Raw genomic sequence first — 27,958 nt, forward strand, 5'->3', positions numbered from 1 at the left:
ACAACAATCAATGCATCGAGGCGTCAAAGCCAAGTTTATATCAAGTTTTCAAAGCCAATCGCAAAATATGACAATAAGCAAGCAGAGGGAAGAGGCGAGAACCGATTCAAAAAACTCTGAAATCCAAAGAGTCTTCCAGTCTAATACATCGCGGTAACAGAGAACCATTTCTTCGAGTACGCTAGCTCTCCCTTGGCGTGGGGCTTGCCCTTGATCTGTGCACCCACCTGGTGCAGTAGCTATCGATCGTCAGTGGTGAAGACCATGACTGCTGCTACATGGACTGTGTGCGTCTCAGTTAGATAGAGACAGGGAGCGAGCTCTTATATAATTACTACCTCCGCTTTCAAATAACTAATACGTTGACTTTACGTATCAATATTTGATCATCAATTTTTCATAAATACACACGTAAATCATTCTAAGTATACAACATTCTTAAACTACTTTTGATGACAAATCTAACGATACTATTTTCATTTTACTTGCTTAAATCTTTTAAAAATTATTTTTGGTTAAAGTTAAAGTTACAATGGTACCGGTGTCAGTTATTTGAAAACGGAGGTGTCAGTTATTTAAAAACGGAGGTAGTATATCTTAATGACAAGAGTTAATAAAAACTTTCTTTATAAAAAAAAAGAGAGCCGCTGCTACGAATTTCACCCTTGTTTATTCAGCTTGACTTGACCACTGCACCGCCGCACGTAAACACCCCGCGCGGTGCAGCAGCGTCGTCAACCAGCATGCAGAGTGCGGCCGCGTCGATCTAACCAGCCGAACCCCGTCGCCGTCTCCGTGGTCGGCAGCCGAGGGCAGGCAGGCAGGCAGGCATGGCGTTTGTCAACGACGCTGAACCAACCAGCCAGCCAACACTCGATCGATCGGTTGGGCAGTTTCTTATGCGTGTACTCTTTCTGTGTTTCGTGTCATGAGACCAGCGCAAGTCAGGGGAGGAGCTCCGTAGGAACACCGGACGTGACCCATGGACATGGAAGGATGGAAGGTCGGTCTCGGAGGCGACTGGCCCGGGCGTGGACAGATGCATGCTCCTTGCGTTCGTGCTCGGTTCCGTCCAGGGAATTGAACCAAGAAGCTGCGCCGTGCCGACGCGATGTGAAGGAGACTAGAGCCGCAGAGGAGTTCGTGCCAATCCGTCGTCCTGTTCCACGAAAGCTGCTCGATTTCATCGCCTCTGGTCGAGTAGTCTAGTGGTCCATGGAGATGCTGCTGGTGTACATGCGTATCTCGGCGGCGGCGACAACACGTTGCCCATCCGGCCAGCGGTGCGGGCATGTCGGTGGCAATGCTTCTGAGTGTGTCCTTTTCGCTTTGCCGTCATTTCAGACGCGTACGGTGAGAAGAAGAGATCAACGGGCATCGTGAAAAGAGAACACTTCGTAACCCTTTTGTGAATCACACAGTATGGCTGGCAAATTGCAATAGGATGGAGCAGATATTGACGAGGCAAGCACTAGTGATCTCTGACCAAGACTTTCAGCTTCCCGTGTAAGCTCAGCATGCTATTTTCCTTTAGAGGAAAAGAGTCGGGAAGAAGAACATCCCAGAGAAGGGACTATTTTCTCCTCCGTCGTAATGTACAGTAGTGGACATTTTGGTTTCGTGGCACCCCTCTTATGTACATTTTAACTTTCAAGACATTGTTACACGACACCACAAAAAGAAATCATCTGAATGTAATTCATATGACAGTAGCAGGCTCTGAACTCTGCAGGTCCATAGTTGCCATGAAGACGCATTTGGAAGGTTCTCAGACTAGGAAGTGATCAATCATGTGTTGTATGACATCGGCGCCTTCGTTCATAAACGTGTATTTGACCTGCCGAAAGTTGAAGAATTGTTACTACTGCGTCGTAAACATCACATAACGCAAAGACAGTGACAGAAATTAGGTTATTAGAAACCTGAATAATGCTATGTGCTGCGAAGCTCGTTATGCTAGTGTGGAAGCTAGCATCCACCTTTTCCCATGAAACTCTTCCAAGTCCCGTCACCATTTTCTCTACATGATGACACAATCAGAAAATCAGAATCATGACACTCAGAAGGAAAACATTTCTAACTATTTCCAGAAAATGATCATGCCAATTTTTGCAACAAATACAGTGGACTTCAGCATTAGTCATTAAGATATCAACTCCACAAATCTTCCTAAGCTTCATAAGAACAATATATAGCCATGCTCATGAGGCTGGAGTCGATATATTCTACTTGACGCATCTAGCGTGCCTTGTAGTGCGCATACTCGGCTCGGCTACTTCATCTTCTATATGAAATTTTTAACCTCCATTCCATATTCTTGTTTAGTAACTATTTCTTGTCACAGAAATGAAGCATCATCTAGCTTACTGGTTACAACTACAAGAAACATGTAAGCACATAACAAATATTTCAATGAACTACTAAATAACACAAGATGGTCACATATCACTATCAGATCTATCACAACAACAAAAAAACGATGTCTCCCTGATCTTTTGTCTATATGTATTTTTACCAGGACTTATGTTATATAATCTAGCCAATAATTTTGGTAAGCAGTAGCATGATGAGAAATATAGGACAATATGGCCTTTACAATCCACCACCGAGATTGCAGTCGTCAGTTGACTGTTGAATTTTGATTCATGAACCTACTAATTTTGAAATCAACAGACTGACTTGCTATTAGTTATGACTAACGTTAAGGGTCCTAACTTTTACATTCAGAAGTCAACAACTCGTGATATCAAATAAAAATCATGACGTAGTGAGAAAACGCGAATTGCTCTACCTACGCTATGATGAAACCTTGTTACCTACTATGAATAAATGGACTTATATGAAGTCATTGCTTTGTCTTCTTATGGTTCACAGAGGACTTTACAAATACAAGCAATGTGAATAAATATGCATTAACCACTTCATCAAAATACTTGCTAATTTATAGGAAAATGGTGGCAAATGCCCACAGAGCTAATACCAAAGAAAAGCATCAGGAAACAATGCAAACGGACCTCATGCATTAGTGTAAGTATCAAATGAAGAAATACAGTACAGAATACATATATTCTATCAAGCACTACTGTTAGACAGGGACAAATAATTTTGTGAACTAACAGGGACAAATAATTTTGTGAACTTTATGGAAATACAACCCCAAAGTTCAACAAATTGTTGGAGAGGGACAAAACACTATTTTTTTTTATGCATTGTACTTGTGGTGAACATACATAAAAACATAGAAATGGTGCCCGGACTCCAGAACCATGATCATAGAATTCCCTGTACACAGACCAAGAAAAGGATGGGTGGAGTCCATCCAGATTATAGGTATTCAAATACCGAGATACCGCTTACTTCTAATATGTAATGTCTGGATATCTCTCTGGAAATACCAAAAAGCATTCCAGGTGTATGTGGATTGCATCGCATAAGTCAACTAAGAACATGTAAGAAGGATAGATTCCATAACGAACTGATTTCAGACTTCCCTTTAAGTGTTGTGCTATGAGATATACAAAAACAACTATTACACCTTAGCAACACCAGCAAGCATCATAGTACACCGTTCATGTATGCTATGCAAATTCTTCCACACATACAACAAGTAGACTAAATCCCTAGTTATTGAATCATGTTAGAACACCTAGTAGTCAAATCATGTTAGGTGATGCTTCAGTCTGGAACTTCAACTATTACTGCCCTAAGAATTTGCATAGCATACATGAACGGTGTACTATGATGCTTGCTGGTGTTGCTAAGGTTAATAGTTGTTTTTGTATATCTCATAGCACAACACTTAAAGGGGAGTCTGGAATTTTTAACAATAGCCTAACCCTGTCGTCAAATGTGCAGATGCTCACAAATTAAGGAATTTTGCTATGCAGTATGCAAGTCACCATGTTAAATATCCAAATTCATACGATGCGCAGGCCTCGCTCATTCACATGGTAGGGGGATGAACTAGCAAAACCATGACGACAGTTTTGGCTGCCATGTCATTGTCCCATCCAAAATACTAATACATGCCTGGTGGCAAGACCATAATGACACATAATACAAAAATAGTAACACGATAGATCGCTGCCTCATTGATTTAAAGGCTAAACTGGTAAGTTGATTTCCGAAGTTGATTGATTTACCCGAATATAACATGACAAACCATTTTCTGGAAAGAGTAAGCAAACAAGATCACCTCTTGCACATAGCACTGAGGCATCATTTACATGAAACAGGCAAAGAAAATGGAGAAAAGGATAAAACAATATAGTTTCTTAGAAGCACAGACAGAAAAATGGTATTCAGCATGCAACTCTATAAACTGACCTTCCAGAATGTCCAAATTACAGTCTGTCATGGAATCTTGGCACTTTTCATCGTCAATTTCTTCTGAGTGCTCCTCATGTACAATGTGGGGGTACTCAGAAAAGGATACCTCTAACTGCAGATCATGAAGAAATGAAAGGAACCTTTATATATGACAATGCTGCTATAAAAAAAACCGATAGTATTTCCTAGATAGTTGACTCAACAAAATCAGAAGTCAGTGAAAATACTTCAGGCAGATCTATGTTTCTTCTAATAGATGATGTTCTCCAGCCAACAATATCCAAATTTCATGAATTAAAGAGGTGCCGGGACAAAAATCTAAAATAATAAAACAAACAAAATGAATAACACATAAAAAACTGTAAATATCTCAAATAATGAGGATACGATCACAGTCAGCATTTGCATATGCCACTCGTCGCTTAGATGCTCACAAAGCTGATCTAAAAAAGGTGCAGATTAAGCAATATCAGTATAATTATCACGGAATATGCAACACGGAATAAACAAAAAGCAGGATAAACCTTACATGAAGTAGATATTGCCGTGATCTTCAACCATACTCTGCAACAGTGGTGGCTGCCCTTCATCATCGTCAGTTAGAAAGAGATGTCTACCAGTTCTTCTATATATCCAATGGACGACATGGCAAGCAACCTTTTCCATTGCAACAGATGCAAATAGAAGTGGAACTTAAATTTGTGATAGTGAAGAAAGTTCACATCAAATAAAGAGTGGAGATGATTTGTGCCAATGGCTTGTGGAATATGGCATATAAGCTGGGCCTGTTTGGCACAGTTCCAACTCCAAGACCAGGTATTCCTAGCTCCATGAATTCATGGAGCTGGAGTTGGGGGTACATCGAGAGTGTTTAGAAGAGCCATTTTGTTTCTATTTTAGACTAAAATAAAAGATCTAAATAGTTTGATTTTAACCTACAAACTCTAGAGTCCATATCTGACTTGGAGCTGGTAGCTGGTAGTTAGAGCCTGCTAAACGGGGCTTAAAGAAGGTTTGTTTATGGAGTAAAATTCTGATAAAATCTCTAGGTACACAAGTCGGTAAGATTACTCCAAGAAAATTAGGTAAAAAGGAAAGGATGTTTTGAAATCTTTTTAGCAGTTGGAGGGACAAGAGCCAAGAAGCCTAGCAACAGTTGTGTTAGTTTGTTTTCTCTTCATCAAAAGGTTCGGAGGAATTTATCCGTCCTTATGGGACCTAGGACCTTTTTTATGCATCAAATGCTCTGAAGACAGTGAAAACAAGACTGTTACATTTACCATTTCAACATATATACTATCTTTGCTTGTATAGCTCCCCCTTTCCCCCTTTCTCCTCTTGCTTCTTTGTTTGTTTGAGCTTATGCTTTTGGCTTTACTGAAAAGCTGTTTTTTGAATTTTAGTTGTTGGCTTTTACAATATTTTTTTGGCTTCTCAGCACACTATTTCTCAGAAAAGCTACTTTCAGCTAGCTTTTCAGGTTTAGTTCATTTTCTCATAAGCAGGTTTCTGGCTTCTCCAGAAGCCTCTTTTCAGCAAACTCGTTTGTTTGGGCTTCTGACTTCTAAGCATCTGACGAAAGCAGAAGCCAAAAGCAGGCAGAAACAAATAGTCCCTTAGTTCTCCTTTACAGATCCTTGTTTTCTCCCTTTTTCTTATATAATATATCTGTACCATAGGGGCTTCCCCTACTGTTTCCCTTTTAAAAAAACATATATACTATCTTCAAGTCAGACTATAGATGTATGAAGCATGAAAGAAATATCAAATTTTTCATTGCAGAAAACTGGAATTATAGAGGACATGAAGAAATGGATCTTTAGTAGTTTCAAACAATGGAAACAATATCAATTGTCGTGTACCATCTTCATGGTAAACAAAGATATTAGAGTTCCATAAAAAAAAAGAGGCATATAGCTCCCTGAAGAAAGGCAGTCAAGAACTGAACCTGCTTGTTCCCTCGTGAACCAAGGTGATGTGTTGCTACAATATTAAAGTTCATCTCTTCCAACCCGCAGATGGTCCCTTTAGCTTTTGCATCAAACGCTCCACTTGGATGTCTGTAAAGTTTTGCAATTGCATATCTTGCTGCTAATCCTCCAATGGAGTGTGTGAGAAAGGAAATTTTGGTGAGTTCTGTCTTTTGACTATTTACATCAAGCACCTGATTAAGAGGAGAATGCAAGTGAGAATCTAAAACTACTTATATGTACATTTGGGTTTAGGAAATAGGGATTGTGCTAGAAAGAATGGTTTGAAACAAAATAAAATTTAATAAAAATCACTATGGCACAACAGCTAGCTCGAAATATTAGCTCTGTAATGTTATATATATATATATATATATATATATATATATATATATTCTGTAGGTATACTTACTGTAGTTCATGTCTGCGCACACCGCACAAGTTGTAACTCACAGTGTTTCGGGTTGTAACTGGAGGATGTGCGTAGTGCGAATAACAAGTTATAACTCACAGTGTTAGCTTCCCGTGTGGCAATTATGCATTTATGGACGTGAAGTTGTAACTGGTCTACTAAGTGTAACCGGAGGATGTGCACAATGCAAATAACAAGTTATAACTCACAGTGTTAGCTTCTCGTGTTGCAATTATGTATTTCTGGACGTGAAGTTGTAACTGGACTACCTGATAAGTTGTAACTCATAGTATTTCGGATTGTAACTGAGGGATGTGCGCAGTGCGAATAACAAGTTGTAACTCACAGTGTTAGATTCTCGTGTTGCAATTATGCATTTCTGGACGTAATGTTGTAACTGGTCTACCTAACAAGTTGTAACTCACAGTGTTTCGGGTTGTAACTGGGGGATGTGCGCAGTGCGAATAGCAACTCCGCATAGGTGCAGAATAGCCTCACCGTATATATATATAGCCCTCTGTGTAATATCCCCGTCACGTAAGGGGTTCTTTGCATATTTTCACATGTACATGTATATATACTGACCTAGGGTCTTCAGAGAATACAAGTTGCTATTCCTAACATGGTATTATAGATGAATGAGATATTGGTCTGCTAAGCGTTCCCCCATAATGTCAACTCCATCTAGAGTCAACATTGACATGTTTTTTTCCTACCTGTAAAATTGGAACAGATAAGCCTGGATAACACAAGCTTGATAAGTAGACTAACCAATCTTACAGTCTCCTTCAAATCAGAGATTCAGGAAGGGGCCAATTTGCATTACTTTATGGTAATTACATCGCAATACTGAGAGTTTGTAGCTGAACTCTTCAAAGCTTTGATCGTCAATGAGTAGAGAGAGAGCATGTAGAACATAATAGTGGTTAGTACTATCTGGTTCTTTCAGTTTCGGGTTCTCCCATCACAAACATGGTTCTCAAGATTTTCAGTTATTCTGTATAATTTGTCAAAACATTCATAAATATAAGCTCACAGAAGTAAAATTGAATACCGGTCAACAAAAACGAAAACTGGTCAACTACCCTTTCCAAACATACACCCTTTTCCGAATAAATGGATTTGTTTTTTAAAAAAGGTTCCAAACCAGGACTGCAGCCAGTTGCCAACGAAGCTGCATGCAGAGCTGACAAACTAACATTATGTTAAACCATTCTGGGTGCTACTTCTAAGATTATTGCCCACGGTTAAGATTGGAACAAAGATAAAAGAACTACAACGTACCATTGTGATAGTGTGACAGATTAAGAAAGAAAAATCCTTCTCATTAGTCAGAAGATTACATTAACATGAGAAACAACAGTAGTGCCCAAAGGTTCACAGCATATTTTAATTCACTGTCTTTGTTACTTGAAAGCCAAGTCCGCAATATGTAAGTAGCAAAGCTAGAAACAATTTGTTCATCCGCACACAACAACAATTTACATTTGTGTTTTCTATTTCCGTGGTAAAATCTGTTTCCACATAAAAATATACAAAGATTATTCACAGAAATAAGAACTAGTAACAAAAAAAATGTAATACAAACTGAACTTGGTAATGAATAGTACAAAGTGACATAACTTACAGAGCACAATTACATAGTCAGCGAGTTGCTTTACAAATTCGTTAGCTGCGTATTGCCAGTCACCAGTACTGTTCAAAGAGAAGGAGAAAAATTGAATCACAAGACAAAAATAGCTGAAAAATGTCATCAGTTGAGAAATGTTAGGCCAGCAAACGTGACGAACATATGTGTTGCTGACAAATGAAAAGTCAGTTATAAACTACAGCAAACAATAAGATTACATCACCAAAATAGCATGCAATCAATCTTGCATATGGCAACTCCTAATTGGCATTGCTTGTCTATTCCAAATGCCAAACAAATGAACAATGATCCTCTAGTTTCTGCCTTCTTGCAGAATCTTTGTGCGAAACTATACCACTGAGGGAAAATTTAGGTTTGGCATAGTTAACGTTATCAGTTTAGCACAGTAAGTCATTCGACATTTATCCATGTGGATTTTAGCTATCATACCAACTTGAATCCTGAAGGATTCCAAACATTTGGTCCTATTTGCAGAACCTTCACTAAATGCCAAGTGTACACAAAAATGATGTGTTTTCAAAGAAAATTCTCCAATAAAGCAACCAAGATGGTCGTCCGCAGGACTAAACACTAGCACGAGCCACCAGATCAATTTCCTGGACACTAGCACAGGCCAAAATCGCAACATGATCCATCCAACAATGTACCGGCACCGTGGTGGCCGCGTCAGCCCCTAGAACAAATTCCCCAGAACTGTATCATCTGATTTCACCCCAAGCACACCGAACAACGCAATGCACAGGCATAGTCGTCAACCGCGCGACCTGATTGCACGTTCCCCAGAATCCAGCTCTAGCAGGCATCGAATCCCCATAAAAGCTCCCCATTTTGCAACACTCGCCAAGCCGACAGCAGGAGCAAACAAATTCCCCATTTTGCGATACTTGCCATGGCGACAGCAACCGGTCGGGGGGGGGGGGGTGCAACGCGCGGCGCGGAGCCGATACGCGACGGCGAACGAAACCCCTCGACCGGCAGTCCACCCCATTGCATACCAATCGGTCACAACTGCAAGCGACCCGGCTCCATCAACAACAGATTCCTAATCCTAACAGCCCTACTCCCCGGAGAGGCAACAGTTAATCGGAGGCGGCAGGGGAGGGGACGGGAGACGGTACGCACCTGCCGAGGATGCCGTGGACCATGACGAGGAGGTGGTCGGGGGGGGGGGGGGGGGCGTGGGAGGATACGGCGTCGCTCCAAACGTCGACGCCGCCGGAGAGGGACTCCTCGCGCACCGGCGCCACTGATGGGAGTGGCGGACGCAGTATTTTCAAATTACGTGTACATAGTTTAAAAAATTTATTCGATAACTAGAAATATTAAATAATGATAAGATCCAAAACTTTAAGAAAAATTAGTATCCGATTTTCAGAATACTGCATTAATATCTGCACAACATTTAAAAAAAAGTTATATTCGCAATTGCAGTCATCTTGATAGGTGAGTAATGAAAACTTTGCCAATTGCCATGCTCATTTCAGTCTATGAACATATGAAGTCTATAGTCATCTAGGCAGATTGTAAAAAGAAAATTGTAGCCATCTGGAATCAGAACTAATTAAATGTAAAGATGTAGGAAAGAAATGTAAAGGTTTAAAGTTTAAATTAGTAATAACACCTATGAACAACATAAAAAACAGTGAATCACCTTCGTAATCGGAACTAACTTTGATGGGTGCCGTCGCGGTTGCCACACTCGCGTCGTCGTGGCCGCGTCCTGCCGCGCTAGCGCCGCGCCCGACAAGCCGTGCTCGTGCCGCCGTGGGCGCGCCCAGCTGCGCATGCGCCGTCGCGGTCCGCCGAGCTCGCGCTCATGCCACCGCCGCCGCACCCTGCCGTGCTCACCCCCGGCCGCGGTCCACCGAGCTCGCGCGCCACCCTTCATCTCGATTCTCAACTAGAAAATTAGCGGGTCAGTCATATGACCCGTCATCAACATAAGATAATTTTTTTCATAAGCATAAAATGAAATTGTATAAATATGTCATGATAGATAGTACAGAGACATAACAACAGCTGGATGCAACTTTAAATACGATAGCACCAATATATACATATGTTCCTGGTGCTTTGTACTATGAAGTTGATATATTTCAGAGACAAGGAGTATGCATTCTTATATACATCTAACATGCATGCATGTATGAATACATGTTTTTAGTGCCTACATGAGTACATGTACATAAGTACGTGTCTGGTTCATTTATGGATGATTATGGATACAAGTCCACGTATTCATATATGCATGTATGTTAGATGTTGAGCTAACGGTGATAAGTTCTTATCACTAGGTTTGTTGAATTTATCACTAGGTTTGTTTTCTAGAACATGTAGTGATACCGATTTTTTTATACGAACTGACAGTGATACGATTATTATTGCTGATTTTGGTGATCCAACAGTAATAGGACGGTAAATATGACTCTTTCTATAGTAGTAATTACAAACAAAGTAATAGGGATGTACTCTCTTTAGACATGAACATTACATTACTATTTTCAGGTTCACCATTAGTTAGATAGTTTTCTGAGATCAATTTGAAAGCAGGATAGCATTTTGAGATCAATTTGAAAGCAGGATAGCATGGGAGTAGGTAACCATGTAAAACCATGTGGAGCTAATACGCCAAAAGTGTGAGGCAACTTTGAAATATCCATATGCGGGTCATTAGTTCATCCGGATGATTTGAAGAACATACGTATAGATAAGTACTTGTGATTTATATTACGCAGTGGCACACGTTTTGTAGACTGTAGTTCGTAGCAAAAGGATTTTCACATGGGTGAGACAAGCTATCTATAAGTCAAAAGCTTTTCCGTTGCCACAAGAAGCTACTTTCATTTGCTAGTAAAAGGAGGTGTATAAATACAATAGCTTCCAAAGTTACCGTAGGGTCATGTGCCCATATGCTAGTCACACCGCACACACATACATACGTGCGCGTCTCACAGGGTTTTCCCATAGAGCGCCCAAGTGAGTCCGAGTTAGGACAGGGTACGCACGCGCGTATATTCAGTGGTACTATATGTTCCCGCGCACTAGAGGCCTTAGGTCTCCTAATCCTATCTTAGCATGTGTTTGGATGTGTACACATATGTACGTGTGGTGTGAGTGTAGAGTACGTCCTTATTATACCCTCTAAAAATACAATACATAAATAAGGTGGAAGGACATTTATTAAAATTTACATGAAGTGTAAGGGTTTTTCTATTAAATTGCAATGCATTTTCTTTACTTTTTCTTTTTTTATTTGGCCAGTTGGGTTAAACCAACCTGAGCTAAGGCCCAGACAGCCTTTTGGCCCATTCAGCCCAAGCAGGGCCCCTCCCCACACATATAAGAGGGGAGTGGGTGGTTAGGGTTTGCCAAACCCTAAGCTGCCACACTCCTAGTAGAAGCCACCACCACCTCTATTTTCATGTGCTGCCATCGGAGTAGATCGCCGCAGCCGCCTCGTTGACATAGCGTAGGTGGTCGTGGCGAGAACTCCTCCATCTCCTTCTCAATCGCGATTGTCTACCTCATCGGCACGCGACAACCCTAAATCCTCAGGGTTAGATCCACCCCGGCACGTCTCGTCGGAGCCGTGTGGACCGTCACCGGCGCCGCCCATTGCGCAGCCCTGAAGCTGCACGTGTTGGTGAGCTCCTCGTTTGCATGCTTGTGGGGACCAGTGGGGAGGTTGATGGGGTCAGAGCCCGTGCGGACTTTGGTGGTGGCGGCTGTGGCGAGGTCAGGGGACTCGGCAGCGGCTCCTGTGTAGAGATGAAGGGCGAGGTCACAACTACTACTCGTCGGCTGGGGTGTACGACCACCATGCGGTGCATCTCTCCGCTGGTGTCATGCGACGTTCGCGTTCGATGTGGTGGGTGGCGGAGTAGACTTGACAGGCGAGAGGAGGCATAAGGGAGAAGAGACGGATCTAGCAAGATCCAACCGGCGGCAACCATGAGGAGATCCGGTTTCTCCCTGCCTTGAAGATTGGACTTGGCCACAAGAGAATACATATAGTTATTTTTTGCAAAAAAAAACAAGCGCCATGCACAGCGCAAGTGGCATGCGCTCACCTGAAATACCTCCTCGTTGTAGGAGAAGGGCTTGATTTGCAACGTGCGGTGCCCCCATCGTTGAGCCCCACGGCGGTGGCCTCGGCGATGGCAGTGTTGATTGTCAGGCGTGTGGCCTGGTCCGCGGCGAAGTACATGAGCCAGTAGGTGTTGAAGCCATGAACGATGAAGGGGTGCCCTGACCAGAGCACCACGAGGCCACGAGCAGGTCCCGCTCCCTCCTATCCTGTCATCCACCGGGCGCCGGAGCGCGAACATAAGCGCCAGGGTGGTAGATCCGCCTCTGGGCCGGCCTGTGGGTGCGTGGAGGAATTCACCTTCACAGGGATGACATGCGGGTGGCTGATTTGATCAGAAACGATGGTGGTGACGACGTGCAGTCACCGATCTGATCCGAAGCAACGGCGGCAATGAGGGCATTGACCTGCATCTTGGATCGTGGCTCGCTCGGAATAGCGTTGTAGGGGTAGGACGTGGAGCACGGTGATGGCGCCATTGTCGCTCGATGGGGAGAAGAAACAAGATGTTGTCGCCTTATCCGTTGTCCCGAGGACAATGGCTTGGGGGCGAGGGGGACGTCGGTGGGGAGCGAGGAAGCAAATTCTATAGGACTCTATCCTACGAAAGACTCTCTTTTTGTGATGATATGTATCCACTTTCTCTCTCTTCTCTTCGGCCCTACTATTGGATTACAGGATGGATGATATGGATGAGGTCTCACGAGACTTTTTTTTAGACAAAGTCTTATAGAATTTGCTTTCGGAAGCGGAGAATAGGCCTGGAAGATGAGAGCGTGACCGAACGGGGCGTAGGGGATAGAGAGGGTTGGGGAGTATGGCCTAACCGGGGTACTTTAATCGTATATATGGGTAATTTTAATCAATTTTTTTTAGCCTCCACAATCCATAAAGACACTTTTTTATTATAAATCATACCACAATCTAACCTTGGATTATGAATTATAGGTAGCAAAATTCGCTTACTTATTTTTTATTCTAAAGCTAGATCCTATGATTATAATGAAAAACAAATAGGCCCTTATTATCGAGATGCTCTTGTGGTCTGATGGTGTAAGGCTGGAAGCTACAGGCCTGCAGTTACCGTGTGCTGTGCCTCGGCTGGTCTGGGCCAGACGGAGTCAGAGCAACATCCGGGCCGGGGGCCCAGATGAGAGCTTGGCCCGGGAGGCAACTATGCCTGAATATATGCACGGTAAAGTTCTGGGCCCAGCCCAGCAGCAGCGTTAGGAGACGAGTTATGGGTTTTGTGCGTCCGAGCTTTAAGCCCACCGTTGTCATTGTCTTCTTCCTTTTATTATTAGAAGCAAATTCTGTAAGATTCCTCTATAAAAACCTTCGTGAGATTCTGATTAGTCACATATCCTCTGATTTAATGGTTAGACTAAAAAAAAGAGAGGTGACACGTGTTATCACAGAGAAAAAGATCTTTTATAAGATCTTGTCCTATAAAATTTGCTTTCTTTATTATAAACAACACACATATTATCCTCCTTAGTTAGAAAAAGAAAAAACAGAGTTTACGTGCAAGCATTGTGAGTGCTGGGCACACGTGACTTGTTGCACCAAACTAGCTGGATATAGCACTACAGCAAAAACAAGTCTAGAAGACGGCACAGGGTGCGTTTGGATTCTCGACAAGAAAATTTCTAGCATTGCTAGGCTGAACTACAGAACTAGGCTGTGCGTTTGGAACCGTCAAAGAAATCTTGCTTTTCGAGGGCTACCTGGCGTGGCTAGGCCAGAAAAAGCTCGGTTACGAGGTAGAGCCGATTGCGCTCGCCTTCGGATGGCGAAGTTGCTCTCGCACTGGAAAAATGCGTGTGAAACAAACTCCTCTCGCAACGAGCTCCATCACTTTCGATCCTTTACTGGATATTACTCCATAAATCGACCAGACTGGAGATCAACCATGCCGCGAGAGTCCGCTGAGAACCACAAGACCCGTTCGTCCTCTCCCCTAGATCTGACTGCTGTGAGTTGCCAGACGAAGGGCGTGTTGGATAGGAATCCACGTTCTCTCAAAAATGTTTCATATTCAGATTTTTTTTTAAAAAATTTCTATTGTAAATCAGAATCACTTGTTAAAAATATTTGGCTAGATGTCTGGATTCAGATTTAAAAAAACATCAAAATTAAGTTATTTTCTTGAAAAATTCACAGAGATTGATGTAGTTCATAAAAAATATTAAAACTTTTTATGGATGAAGAACAATTCAAATGCGACCCATTTTAACTGGTAGAACTTGAAAAGGATTAAACGTTAGCCCGTTTCTACAGTGGAACTGGCCTCAGGCTGTTTCTCAGGCGTAGGCTAAAATCGGTGAAACGTTTCAGCCGTTTCTCAGGAGAACCGCTCGCGTGTAATACCGTTTAGAACTGATTCTATGATTCACGCAAGAAACTGAAACGTTTCAGCATGCCAAAAGGCAAAAGCGCCCGAAATCGATCGCTCTGGCTGTTCTTCAACGAATTACTTGAGCCCGACAAGTACTGCTTGGTGTGTGTTTGATTTTCATGCAAGTATTCGGAATTTGATTCTCACGTTTGTACTAGCTTGTTTCCAAAGAAATTGCAGTATTAATTTGCTAGAAAACGGTGTGATCATCAGAAATTCAGTTGGTGAAGTGCTGCTGTCAGCCTCGCGTTTCTTTACGCATTGCAACGATGCCTTCGAGGCTGAAGCCCAGGCTGCGCTGGAAGGGATTAAACTTGCCTTGCAACACACCAATCAGCAGATAGTTCTCCAATCTGACTGTGCGGTGTTGTTACAAGCGATGCACAGTTCAGAGTTGGATCGTGCGGAGGTCGGTTTTGTCATCAAGAAACTGAAGAAGAGGACTCAAGGATACCGAGAGTACTCACGAAGATAGACCGGAAACAAAACAAGACCGCAGGTTTATTAGCAAACTTTATTCGGGTTAACCGGAGTACAAATATTCTGTTACTTTAGTCGCTTGATTGTATTTTAGCAGCAATTGCTAATGACTGTAACCCTATTAATTTCTGAGTAATAAAGCTCTCTCGTTTCCCAAAAAAAATTGCTAGAAAAGCAAGCGGCAAAGCTCGGTAAATTTTAATCACAACCAAACAACTAGGCTAACGTGGAATCCAAACGTGTTGCAGTAGCAAGCCGGGCGTAGCTGGATTGTGCAAGCTTGTCCAGCTGAGCTATAGCTGGATTGGGCAAGGTTGCCCAGCTAAACTATATCGATCGGGTGCGTTTGGATCTCAAACAACTATCCTAGCCTTGCTCAGCAAGGTCAGCTATTTGGTGAGAGTAAAAAAAAATTGGCTTTTGAAGGCAATCTAGCCTGAATCCTCGATCGGCTCTCCTTACACAGCAAGCGAGCAGTTGCACAATAAATATTAGACTATCTCTAATCGATTCTCGTAAGGGTCTAGAATCTCTTCATAAAGGTATTTTTGTTTCTTTCAGCGTTCCAATAGTTTCACTTTACGATTACTATCATATAAGGATTCACAAGATCATTCCTTTCAGGATAAAATTCTCTTGTTTTCCTTCACAAATTTATTTGAAATAAAGTGTTTGAAGATGAGAAAAAATAAAAAAATTAGAAAGAGAATAAAATAAAATAAAATATAATTAAGAATGTTCTTACATCTCTTAAGCAAACAAACATGAATCCTTGCTTCTCACAGCTATGCCCGTACTAGCTAGTTTGACCTTGCCTACCTAGCCAAGAGATCCAAACGTGTTTCATTTCCACTCTGTCTGTCTATGATTGCTGTAAGAACAAAATCTGTCTGCTAGTCGTGTAGGGCAGGGCCCTAACGCTGTCTGAATGTGACAGCGGCGATGTGGCAAAGCGACTTCACATCGGCAGCCTACGTGGCGTGTGCAACATGTGGACACACTGCCTCGCGATTCACGCCAGGGACCGTTTTCTGCCTCGTGATTCACGTAAGGGGCTCATCCCCGCTCTAATGAGGACAGTTCTAGCAGTATGCAACATATTTATTTTAGTACTTCTCTCTTATATAAGGTTCGAAGAACGGTGAATAATAAAATCCGTATAAATTTTAAGAAATATATTCTGATAGTTAGATCTAAGCTGTCATTGAAGCTGCCCTCGTGCGTCTTATTCGGCAATTGCAAAGAAAGATTGTTTAGTCGAAATCCAGACCAGGTCCATTTGGAATCTGCTAAAAGATTACTACTTATTACAGGTGGCGACGTCTTGATTCTCATATCGACTCATATTGTGCGGTGGTGATTCTATCCACCACAATTATCAGCAACCGCACCCTGTGAAACTTGGATATATTTTATGTCCATTGAAAAATACTGTACTAGAGGCTACGCCCAACTTTATACTACTTATCTACTAATGTAAAAAAAAGAAAAGAAAAATTCTTGCAATGTAGATATTTCACTAATAAGGTGGAATATTTTTTCCCCCAGAGTTCTCAGCTAAGGTCCTGTTTGGTTCAATTTTTATTAGCTTTGTTACTCAGAAGCAAAAAACTGAACCAAACAGTTCATTCATGAAAATGACTTCGGAGAAGTAAAAACTGTTATTGTTACAAGAAGCTTGAAAGTAGTCAGAAAGAGATTTTTGTAGCTTCTGAGAAAAATTATATACATTATATATTTCACTTGCACCAAAAGCCAATTCAAATATAGTTTTTCTATAAAAAGTTTTTCAATAGCAATTTTTAAAAACAGCTTTTGAAAAAACATATGTCCAACTAAACAGACACTAATACCATCTATATCACGATTATACTAATGCTTCAGGAACAGATCAACATAATCGGAGCGAAATAAAAATTGTAATCTCCTGGCTAATCAATCTTGAAAATAAAATCCCAGCCAAATCTAAACGCCAATATTTTGTCCATCACGAATAAGGAATTTGTTTCAAACAAGAAAATCCCCACGGAAATTCCAGCTCATCTCTCGCCTTATCCCTCTCCACTTTTCCTCCCCAAATAAATACCGCGCAACGCCAGCCCAAGGAATAAAGAAATTCAGGGAGATAATAAGATAAAGAAAAAAAGTGAGGAAAAGATTCCACTAACCCTAGCCACCATGACGCGTGACGGCGTGCCGCCGCCGTCGGCGGCCGGTGGGGGCGGGGACGGGCCGCGGCGGTGCTCGCAGTGCGGGCACCACGGGCACAACGCGCGCACGTGCACGGCGAGGCCCGTGAAGCTCTTCGGCGTGCGCATCGGCGACAAGCCCATCCGGAAGAGTGCCAGCATGGGCAACATCGCGCACCTCGCGGCGGAGGCGGCCGGCGGCGGGAGGGAGGAGGGGTACGGCTCCGACGGGGAACACGAGCGGCCGCCCAAGAAGCGAGGTGAGCGGGAGGGGTTTCCGTGAATCGTGATCTCTCTGTTTTTCCTTCTTTGGAATAGTCTGCGGGAAGATTGAATTTTTGTGTGAATTCGTGATTGTTTGTTGAGGTAGGCATTGTACTGTGAAGGAAGATGCGTTTTGGTTCATCGGCGTGATCGTTGTGATGAGATTTAGTTTGAAGGCGATAAGAATTGTATGTTGACGTTTGATTGAGATTGGAGGTTTAGTTGGTGATTTGATTCGGTTGCCTGCTGGAAGAACTGGGAGGTTTAGGTTTAGATAGTGATTTTTATTCGGTTGGTGGAAGATTTGGGAGGTTTGGCGGTGTTGTGCTGTTTCTGAATTGGAAGTGTTCAGATATCTTCACAGGGTTGTGAAGGAAGAATGGAGAGGTTAAGGTTTAGTTGGTGCTCTGGTTGGTTGGTGAAACATTGGTTCTTTCTGGTTTTTGGTGACTGGTAATGTCAAAACATGGAATTTTGTTGTGAAGACGTGATTTTTATGCTTCGTGTCCACAATCTTTGTTGTAGTCTTTTTGGTCTGTTTTCAAATTTATTCTCTCTCTCAATATGTACTCATGGTTTCGCATATCTGTACATATTGCATATTGGAATTGATTAATGGGTACCCGATTCTACATTTTGGAACAGTAACTTGCTGTTGCCATTCAAGTTTTGTCATTTGACATTGGTCACTTGTCTGAACAAAAATTAATTATTTAATTATTTGCACATTCACGTCATGTGTGATGATACCCCTTGTATTTTTCTGAATACTATTAAGTGCCTTTTCATACTTATGGAATATGGATGCTATGGTACTATCATCTATTTTGCATCCTTCCGTGTACAACCACAATACTGGTACATCATGATGAACTTGTTGTCATTGCCACTCTGCTCTATGTTTGATATGATTATTTGGATTTCCAATTTGCATGAACTACAATGTCATTTTTTGATTTGGTGACAGGTGAGGCATGGACTGAAGAGGAGCACAAAAAGTTTCTACTTGGGTTGAATAAGTTAGGGAAAGGTGATTGGCGTGGTATATCACGTAATTATGTTATTTCAAGGACACCTACTCAAGTTGCTAGCCATGCACAAAAGTATTTCAATCGCCAAATAAATGTGCATAGGAGAAAGAGAAGATCAAGCCTCTTTGACATGGTGATAGATGACGTGAGCATCTCTCTCTGCCTCTCTCTGCCCCTGATGTTTGTTGTTTTCATTGGTTGTCTTGCAATCAAGCACAGCTGCTTTCTGGCACTTGCGTAAGCATGATTACACTTTTCCTTGTTGTATCTGTTGCACTAGTAAGTCATGTGCATCTGTTTACACTTGTGTAAACATGCTTGCAGGTTCTAATGTTTCGCATGCTTACTCTTGAGTCTTGACTATGAATCAGGCTTGTTCTTTTCCTTTTTGTACAGGTTGTCTTAGTAAGTTCTGTGCAGCTGCTTGCGCTTATGCAACCGTGCTGGCATAGGTTCTAATGTTCTTCTTGCATTGTTACCCTTAACTGAGTCATGCTGTTGTTTTCCTCTTTAATTGTTGCTTTCTTAAGTATTAGTGTGGGTATAGCACATAAAGTTTTTTATATTGTTGGTAAGACTTGTCAACTTCTTTTCTTTAATTATTTATTCCTTGACCCTCCTGTGTACCGCTTTCTTATGCCTGTTTTCATGGATTTTTTATCAGCCTGCTGATCAGTCGCTCTCGCGTTCGTCCTCACAAGAAGTGGAACAACATTTGGAGGATCTACAGCCTGCTGTGGCCCCTCCTGCACCTGCGGTCTCTCCTGCTGCTGTGTCTCCTCCTGTGCCTGTGGAAACGCCTGCTTCAGTCCCACCGCCAGTTCAAGCTCCAGTTCCAGTAGTGGCACCTCAGCTTATGGAACAGGACTCAGTTGCCTCAAGTTCAAGCGCTGGAGAAGCAGGGATGGTGGTGCCTGAAGCCATGCCCCCCTATATTTATCCAATGATGATGCCTCCTCCGTACTACCACCCTGCATTTGTTCCAGTACCATGCTACAGCTATGTTCCTGTTTTCTATGGGCCACCAGGTGTGGCACAAGCACCACATGAGGTTTTCAAGCCCATTGCTGTGCACTCAAAGCCTCCGTTAAATGTCGAAGACCTTTACAGTATGTCTGAACTGAGCCTGAAGGGTGACTCAAGTGCAAACGGTGGAGTGCCTGCTTCTCCCTTGCCTCCAAAGCCAATTGGTAGACCGGAGAGACAATCTGCTTTCCATGGAAAAGGACCTACTGGTGGCTCGTCAGGTGGACTAATTCCAGCAGTCAAGTGACGTGACTCAGCTCCTAAACATGCCTTCATGTGTATGTAATACTTAGAAGATAGCCAAATCATAATAGCCTGTGCTGCTAAAATGGTGTTGTGGTTAATGCAAAATATTTTTAATGCTCATTTTAGATTTCATGTTTTGGAAGTCATTATCTGTGGGTAAATATATTGTTTGTCATAGTGTCGCAGTTCTTTTTGTTCCATACTTACATTCAATCTGCCCAAATTGACGTCAGAATCTTGTGCATAACGTACGAACTCTCATATTTCATATATTCTCCTTTAGTTTAGGCACAAAATTCTGGTGAGTTATAATGCTTGGTTAATGGTCTGTCATGGGCTGTATGATATTGTGATCTCTGTATTCGGATTACACTCTGATGCTTTGTTTTCTCGTACATGATGAGTGTTAGTAGCTATTGCGTGCCTTGTTTAAATTAGCATTTTACTGACCATATGTGCATTGAAAATATTGTGCTATTTCCTGTTTGTTAGCGCGTAAATCTTAGTGGCGATACAATGGTTTGAGATGGCTGAGGTTTGCATAATTGTATGTCATCGAGTATCTCATGGTGTAGCGGAGCAAAAAGTCATCTTTGCACATAAATTGAGTTGCAACACTGCAAATGGTTCTGCCGGTTTCTTTTTGACTATATATTCTTGCATGATCCGGTCATTTATTAGTAATCTAGTGTGTGTTCTTTAACGAAGTAATCTGATTCAACAAAGAATGAATTCCACATAAACAACATAATCTGAAAGGAGAATCAAAAACTGGATCCCTACCAAAGGCTCCTTTAGTACTACTACAACCAAGGATCAATATAAAAACAACTTTTTTTAATTATTTTTTAGACCAGGGCCTCCTTTTACTTGACGTTTGTTGGACGCCTCAACGGGAGTGTGCGGGACGGGAGCTCGAACCCCCATCGGCTCTTTCTCACCTTAGAGGTTTTGCCATCGGACTACCTGCCTGTCCGCAATATAAGAACAACTTAGAAAGTTTCTAAGCAAGAAGGGGACCACAATATGAAGGTGCGATTGGATAGAGCAGTAGCAAATGGACAGTTTATGCAGCTTTTTGATAACTAGAAGGTGAAAAATATCATTACCTCATCCTCAGATCACCATGCATTCTATTGTCAATTGGAAGCAGTTCCACTTTTAGAGATAACAAACCTTTCATTCAAATTTTACATATGAGCCTATGTAGGCGAGGGCAACTGATTATTCGATCAATTTAGTCCAATCTGAACAAAATAGCTGGCTAACTGAAACAAAGGAGCATTAAACATTTGGTTCAGTTCGAAAGGAGATCAAGAAGCTCGAAAAGCTTTGTGAACTGTTTGAATGTGAAGAAATCATGGCTGACCAACACTCAAGAGTTGATTGGCTCCAGGAGGGCATAGAAATACATCATTCTTCCACGTCAGAGCCTCAGCCAGGAGAAACACGAACATGATAACTTATCTTATTAAAGATAAAGATGACGACATAAAGTGTGAGATCAGAGAGGAAATAAAAGGTATGGCACGAGACTTTTATATGAATTTATTCTCCTCTAAACCATGTGCTATATTAGAGTATATGAAAAGGATCCGGCTCTTATATTAGAATATGATTAGTTTTCATCTTTTCTATAAGTTCTTGATAGAATTCTTGAGGCAATCTCACGGAAAGTGGACTAAAACACTAATGAGGAGCTTTGCAAGCCCTATATAGATGAGGATATCCGTGAGGCCTTATACCAGATGGGACCAACCAAGGCACCTTTGGATGGTTTAGGTGATACTACTATCATTTCGTGATATAGAATTCTGAAAATGGTACTGACTACAGAGAAGGGGCACATAGTGAAGGTACGCCTAGTTGCCTGTTGCCTCCCATTCTACCATCGATATGCGCGGTAACCTGTATGCAACCTGTTGTTTACTAATACAATGAATTATCTACTGTTGAAAAAGAGCAAGGCAAATTCTAGAGTTCTCTCACATATACATGATCTGAGATATTTTATGAAGCTTCTAGAACTATTTTTGTCATGGTAAAAAATAGAATTATCTAGATGGAGATATTTTATATGAACTTTCTAGGGACTAGATATTTGTAGCATGACATGGCTAGGATCTTGCCAAGTGTTACTGATCCAACGGCTTTGAATATCTATATAAGGAGGGTGCCACCCCTTGTCATGATATACACATAAGGGAGAGCATGATAGTGAGAGTGCTAGAGTGAGAGTAAGAGAGAAGGGTGATAGTTAGGATAGCCACCGAAAAGATGTTGTGTACATTTTTATGTAATACTTATGCTATTATAATAAAGAGTGCTTTCTTGTAAGTAGTAGTCTCCCAGTTAAGCAATTAGTTTTTAAGTACTTAGTGCATATTAAGTTGTGATCCATCTGAAGGTTGGCTATGCCACTTGAGATTATAAGGGTCTGAGCTTCATCTGAAGGTTGGCACTGCCACTCGAAAGCCAACTTCATTAGAAGGTAGGCTCTGCCACCTGGAAGTGAGAAGGCTCCTCTGTCGTCGAAAGGACCCATTGCACTAAGTAATTAGAAATTAAAAATGGCTAACTAACTCGTGCGAGTTAGGTGTGAGTTGGTCTAGCTTAGGTCCTCGACTTAATAGGTATTAGGGCCACCTCATTTTCCAACAATTGGTATCGGAGCCGGTGATTCGAAACCATCTATAGGAGAGATTTTGGTGAGCACAAGGTACATACTGTGTTCGGTGCAGTATCAAGGCGCTAAGGGGAGACTCTGCCGGTGCACAATCTGGGACTGTGAAGCTTATTGGTCTAGGACCAGAGAAGCTTACTTGACACCGAACGTCAATCACCTTGGCGGATCTTGCTGGCACAAGTAGTAGAATCAAGAAGCTCAATAGCCATAACTATAGCTATTGGAAGACCTGCATAGAGTCCTACCTGCAAGGTCAGGACTTATGGGAGGTCGTTGCAGGCACCGAGACAGTGCCTCCACCTAAGGAGTGTGTTGATGCCTTACGGAAGTGGCCTACCAAAGCTCAAGGCTATGTTCGTGTTGAAGACAACAATTGAGGAGTACCTATTGGAGCACATCCTAGATCCGGAGACTCCGAAGGCGGCCTGGGAGAGTTTGGAGAAATTGTTCTCCAAGAAGAATGAAGTGCACCTCCAACTCCTGGAGAATGAGCTATCAGGTATCTCTCAAGGAACTCTGATTATCAGTCAATATTTCATAAAAGTGAAATCTATTTGTCGAGAGATATCTGAACTTGCACCAAATGAGAAGGTGAGCGAGGTCCCGTATGAGGAAAATCATCATCCACAACCTTAGACCTGATATAATGGGTTTATAGCCTCGGTGAGGGGATGGCCTACTCAACTTTCTTTAGTAGAACTGGAAAATTTATTAGCTAATCAAGAGGAGCTAGCCAAACAGATGGGGAGTCTTACTGTCAAAGAAGAAGGGGAGGCACTCTTCACTAACAAAAAGAAGGGTCCACCTCGGGGGCAAGGTAGGCTCAAGCCGAAGTGAAAGGAAGGTGGCAAGTATCACCTGAAGGAGAAAAGTAGCTCTACAGGGGGAGCTCTAGGAGGAAAAGAAGACCAACAACATGTGAAGAAGAACAATGGTAAATGTTTCAATTGTGGTAAGAAGGGTCATTTCGCTCGAGATCGCCGATTTCCAAAAAAGCGTTTCGAAGGAAATATGACCACCACCAAAATGGAGAAGAAGAAGGAGGAAGCATCCACAAGTGAAGATGAATGGGATCTAGAAGCTGGTTTTTCTCAAGAAGTTGATGAAGAAGAGTTGGATGAGGACATGGAGGCACTTGCTTTTGTAGTAACCACAAATCCAAGAGTAAATTACAAGGAGGATTGGACTGTGGATTCTAGGTGCTCCAACCATATGACAAGTGATGGTAAAAAGCTACAAGGTATGACATGATATAAGGGGAGGAGAGTGGTGATGACGGTAGACAATTCAAGACTTCTCACCTCTCATATCAAGAAGACGACAATTCCAAGGTATGACCCTCAACAACTCCAACTCGAGAAGGTCTACCATGTTCCTGGATTGAAGAAGAATCTGCTGTCAGTTCCCCAATTGACAGCAGAAGGAAAATATGTTCTCTTTGGACTAGAAGAAGTGGCCATATTTAGTAGGGTGAAAGTGATCGGCACACCTATCATGGAAGGAAAGAAGAGAGAGTTGGTCTATGTTCTCTCCATAGAGTCCGCATATGTGGACAAGACCCGAAGAAATGAGACCGGTGATCTCTGGCACGCGTGCCTCGGACATGTGAACTATAAAGCACCTGGTTTCAGAATAGATCGACAAGGTACTGTTTGGTACAAAGATAGGATATGTGTGCCAGATAAAGATGATCTTAGGGAGTTAATTATGGATGAAGCCCACAACTCTCCCTATTCCATTCATCCCGGATGCACCAAGATGTTCACAGATTTGAGAGTCAAGTATTGGTGGACAGGGATGAAGTTTGATATAGCAGGGTTCGTTGCTCGGTGTGACACCTGTCAAAGGGTCAAGGCAGAACACCAAAGGCCGGCAGGATTACTGCAACCACTACAGGTTCCGACCTAATGGGATGAAATCGGCATGGATTTTGTTGTTGGGTTACCCCGAACTCAAAAGGGTAACGATTCTATATGGGTTATTGTGGATCATCTGACTAAAGTGGCCTACTTTATACCCGTCAAGACAACCTATAGTGGAGACAAGTTGGCACATTTGTATATTGATAATATTCTGAGGCTACATGGGATACCAAGCAGGATCGTTTCTGATAGGGGTCCCCAATTTACATCAAGATTCTGGAAGAGTCTGCATACTGCCTTGGGAACTAAATTGGACTTTAGTTCTGCCTACCACCCACATACTGATGGTCAGACAGAAAGAGTAAACCAAATCTTGAAAGATCTTCTGAGGGCTTGTGTAATCACCTATGGCAAGGACTGGGAGAAAAGCCTGTCATATGCAGAGTTCTCCTACAATAACAGTTATCAAGCCAGTTTGAAGATGTCACCCTTTGAGACATTATATGGGAGGAAGTGCAGAACACCCCTTCTGTGGTCAGAAGTAGGAGAGCGTTCACTCTTCGGACCTGCACTAATCAAGAATGCTGAAGAACAGGTTGCCAAGGTCAGGGAGAATCTTAAGACGGCTCAAAACAGACAGAAAGGTTATGCAGACAACCGAAGGAGGGACCTGACCTTCGAAGTAGGAGACTACGTCTACCGCAAGGTGTCCCCAATAAGAGGTACTCGGAGGTTCCAAGTTCATGGTAAACTGGCACCGCGGTATGTGGGACCCTATAAGATACTGAGTAGGGTTGGTACAGTGGCTTACAAGTTGACGCTTCCTGCAGAAATGTCAGATATACATGACATATTTCATGTTTCACAGTTAAGGAAATGCTTGAGAGTACCAGAAGAACAGATTCCCTTGGAAGTTGAGGGTCTACAGCAAGATCTCCAATATAAGGAAAGACCCATCCGAATCTTGGATGTGACAACCCGTCAAACCAGGAGGACAGCTGTCAGGTTCTGTAGAGTACAATGGAGTAATCATACAGAAGCTGAGGCAACTTGGGAACGTGAAGATGATCTAAAGAAGGAGTTCTCGGATCTCTTTAAGGAACTTTCTGAATCTCGGGGTCGAGATTCCGTTTAAGTGGGGTAGATCTGTAACACCATGTGTTTAGCATATTGTATAATTACAGAATTAGCTCCAAATTAAAACTTTTTGAGGATAATTAAGTAAGCTAGTACATGTACGGGGATGTGTATGTATACCAGTACATACACCTTCATACATGTTGGAGGTATTGAGTTGACTAGTTGTTCCAAAGTTTACCAGTGCAATTTCTAGCATGATCACTGCATTAGGTTGACTGTCATGCATTGTTGGATTTTATGATTCTTTGTGTAGAGGTTTGAATTGAATGTCTCTCAATTCAAACCTACTCTTAGACTCTGATCAGCTTAAATCAAATTATCTCCAAGCTCAGAGATCCAGATTAAATCAACTCCAAATAAATAATTGAAGTTGATCTTAATCTAAAGTCAAGTTCCAAATTCAAATTTCCAATTTGAATTATTCCAAAGATATGTTTGATTCTCTTTCTCTTTTTTTCTCTTTCTTTTTCTCCTCCAAATTCTCAGTGGGCCGGTTTCCTTTTTCCCCTCTCTTTTTATCTGGCCCAACTGGTCTTCTTTCTTCTTCTTTTTAGCACAGGCTAGCTGCCGGCCCGTTCGGCCGCTTCTTTCCCCGCGTGGGCCACCATCGCCTTCCCGGCCCACTCGGCCGCACGCCAGCGCGCCGGGCGCGCCCGCGCACGCGTTCGCTCCGGGCCGTCCACCGATGCCGCGTGTCGCCCATCCACCCGCGCCACACCCCCCTTCCCTCTCCTTCCTCCCCCTTCCTCTCCCCTGCCAGCGAGGCTCAACAGCTCGCCGGCCGCCGCCCACTCCGTGGGGGAAAAATCCCCTCTCGTGTCTCTCTCTCTCTCTTCCCCCTCTCTTAGCTCTCTCTCTCCACCCATGCCTGAGCCACGGCCACAGCGACAGCCGTACGCGAAGAGCTGGCTGCCGCTGCCAACGCATCTCCCGGACATGGATGGACGCCGCCACCGCTACTCGCCGGGGGCACGTGTAGCCGCGTGTCCCGTACCTCCCCGCGTCGAGCTGCGTTATCCCCGGTGCCATGCCCTATAAATAGCCGGCCACACCCCTATGGCCCCCTTCCACCAAATTCGCCGCCGCCGCGCTTCCATTTTCGCCCCACCACCACTCGCCACCGACGACTCGACGTCGACGTAACACCGAGGAGGACCAGAGGCTTGCCGTCGTCTTCGTGCTATCGCCCAACCGCCGGGAACAGAAGGGAGCCGTTCGTGCTTGGAGCCGAGCCATTACCGTCGCCCCTTGATCAAGCGCCGGCCATACTCGCCGCCGTTCTTCCCTCCGGTAAGTCTATCGTCTTCGCCCCGCCCTTATCATCTCGTAGATAGCGTATAGACGCCCCCGAGTCCTTCTTTTTGCTTGCCGCCGCACGCCATGGCGCATTTGTCTCCGCCGCCGTGCAGTCATTGACGCCGGCGTGCGTGTGAGTAGTGTGGTCGCCGGCCGTCGTGCCGTGTGTTAAAGAGGCTCCAGGCCTCTTTTTCTTGCAGGTTGGCCCCTTTCCCATACAGGGGAGGTGCCGCCCGTTTCTCTCCGCGCCTTGTTCCCCCTCCGGCGACGAACTGTCATCGTTTCCGCCACCGGCTGCCGTCGAGGTGCCCCCTGCCGAGTCCGCCAGTTCTCAAGGTTGGCCAGCGTGCCTTCGTCGTCGTGAAGCTTTGGCCAAAACACTTTTCCGGCGAGCTCTCTGGTGCGCACCGCCGCAAGATTGCTCGCCGCCGGCCGAATTTCTCCCTCTCCGCCGTTCGCTCGCGTAGGCGCGCCCGCACGCCCGCGCGCACACCAAACCGACCAACGGGCCGTGGCCTGGCTTGGCCAGACCGGCCTCGGCTCGGCCCAACGGCCGTCTCGGCCCGTGCACCGCTAGCTCGGCCCAAGCAGCCAACTGCCAGCAGGCTAGGCCTCAGCATGCTGGCCCAGCTCCCGTAGCCCATTCAGCAGCCATCCCAAATACTGTGTGGGCTGCACTGTGTAGCCCACTACTGTAGACCCAAGCCCAGCCTGGCCCATTCAGGCCCGAACCCGGCCCACCTAAAGCCCAAGTGGGCCTGCTACTATTCATGTGGGCCCCACCTATGAATAGTGTCTTTTTCATATTTTCCTGAGTTAAATCTTCCAGGAGCCGTAACTTCTCCGTTCTGGCTCCGATTTCGGCGTTTCTTTCGCCGAAATTCCTTAAAA

At 43.4% G+C, this 27,958-nt stretch overlaps 1 protein-coding gene and 1 pseudogene across 1 annotated transcript; one reads left to right on the plus strand and one right to left on the minus strand.

Moving 5' to 3' along the window:
• Nucleotides 1–1,482: 1,482 nt before the first annotated feature.
• On the minus strand, nucleotides 1,483–9,639 carry LOC133899790 (uncharacterized; annotated as a pseudogene).
• Nucleotides 9,640–17,442: 7,803 nt separating this feature from the next.
• Nucleotides 17,443–20,268, plus strand: LOC133899170 (transcription factor MYBS3-like). Its single transcript, XM_062340132.1, has 3 exons — nucleotides 17,443–17,776; nucleotides 18,748–18,956; nucleotides 19,476–20,268. The coding sequence occupies exons 1-3, from the start codon at nucleotides 17,506–17,508 to the stop codon at nucleotides 20,082–20,084; spliced, it is 1,089 nt and encodes a 362-aa protein (XP_062196116.1). The 5' UTR covers nucleotides 17,443–17,505; the 3' UTR covers nucleotides 20,085–20,268.
• The last annotated feature ends 7,690 nt before the right edge of the window (nucleotides 20,269–27,958 follow it).

Source organism: Phragmites australis, chromosome 18, assembly GCF_958298935.1.
Source record: "Phragmites australis chromosome 18, lpPhrAust1.1, whole genome shotgun sequence".
NCBI lineage: Eukaryota > Viridiplantae > Streptophyta > Magnoliopsida > Poales > Poaceae > Phragmites > Phragmites australis.

What these genes read in the sequence shown, in the direction of transcription:
- LOC133899170 (XM_062340132.1), top strand. Translation starts at nt 17,506, where the DNA reads ATGACGCGTGACGGCGTGCCGCCGCCGTCGGCGGCCGGTGGGGGCGGG. An exon ending in GCGGCCGCCCAAGAAGCGAG is followed by an intron (nt 17,777 to 18,747) that starts GTGAGCGGGAGG and finishes ATTTGGTGACAG; the next exon opens with GTGAGGCATGGACTGAAGAG. An exon ending in TTGACATGGTGATAGATGAC is followed by an intron (nt 18,957 to 19,475) that starts GTGAGCATCTCT and finishes ATTTTTTATCAG; the next exon opens with CCTGCTGATCAGTCGCTCTC.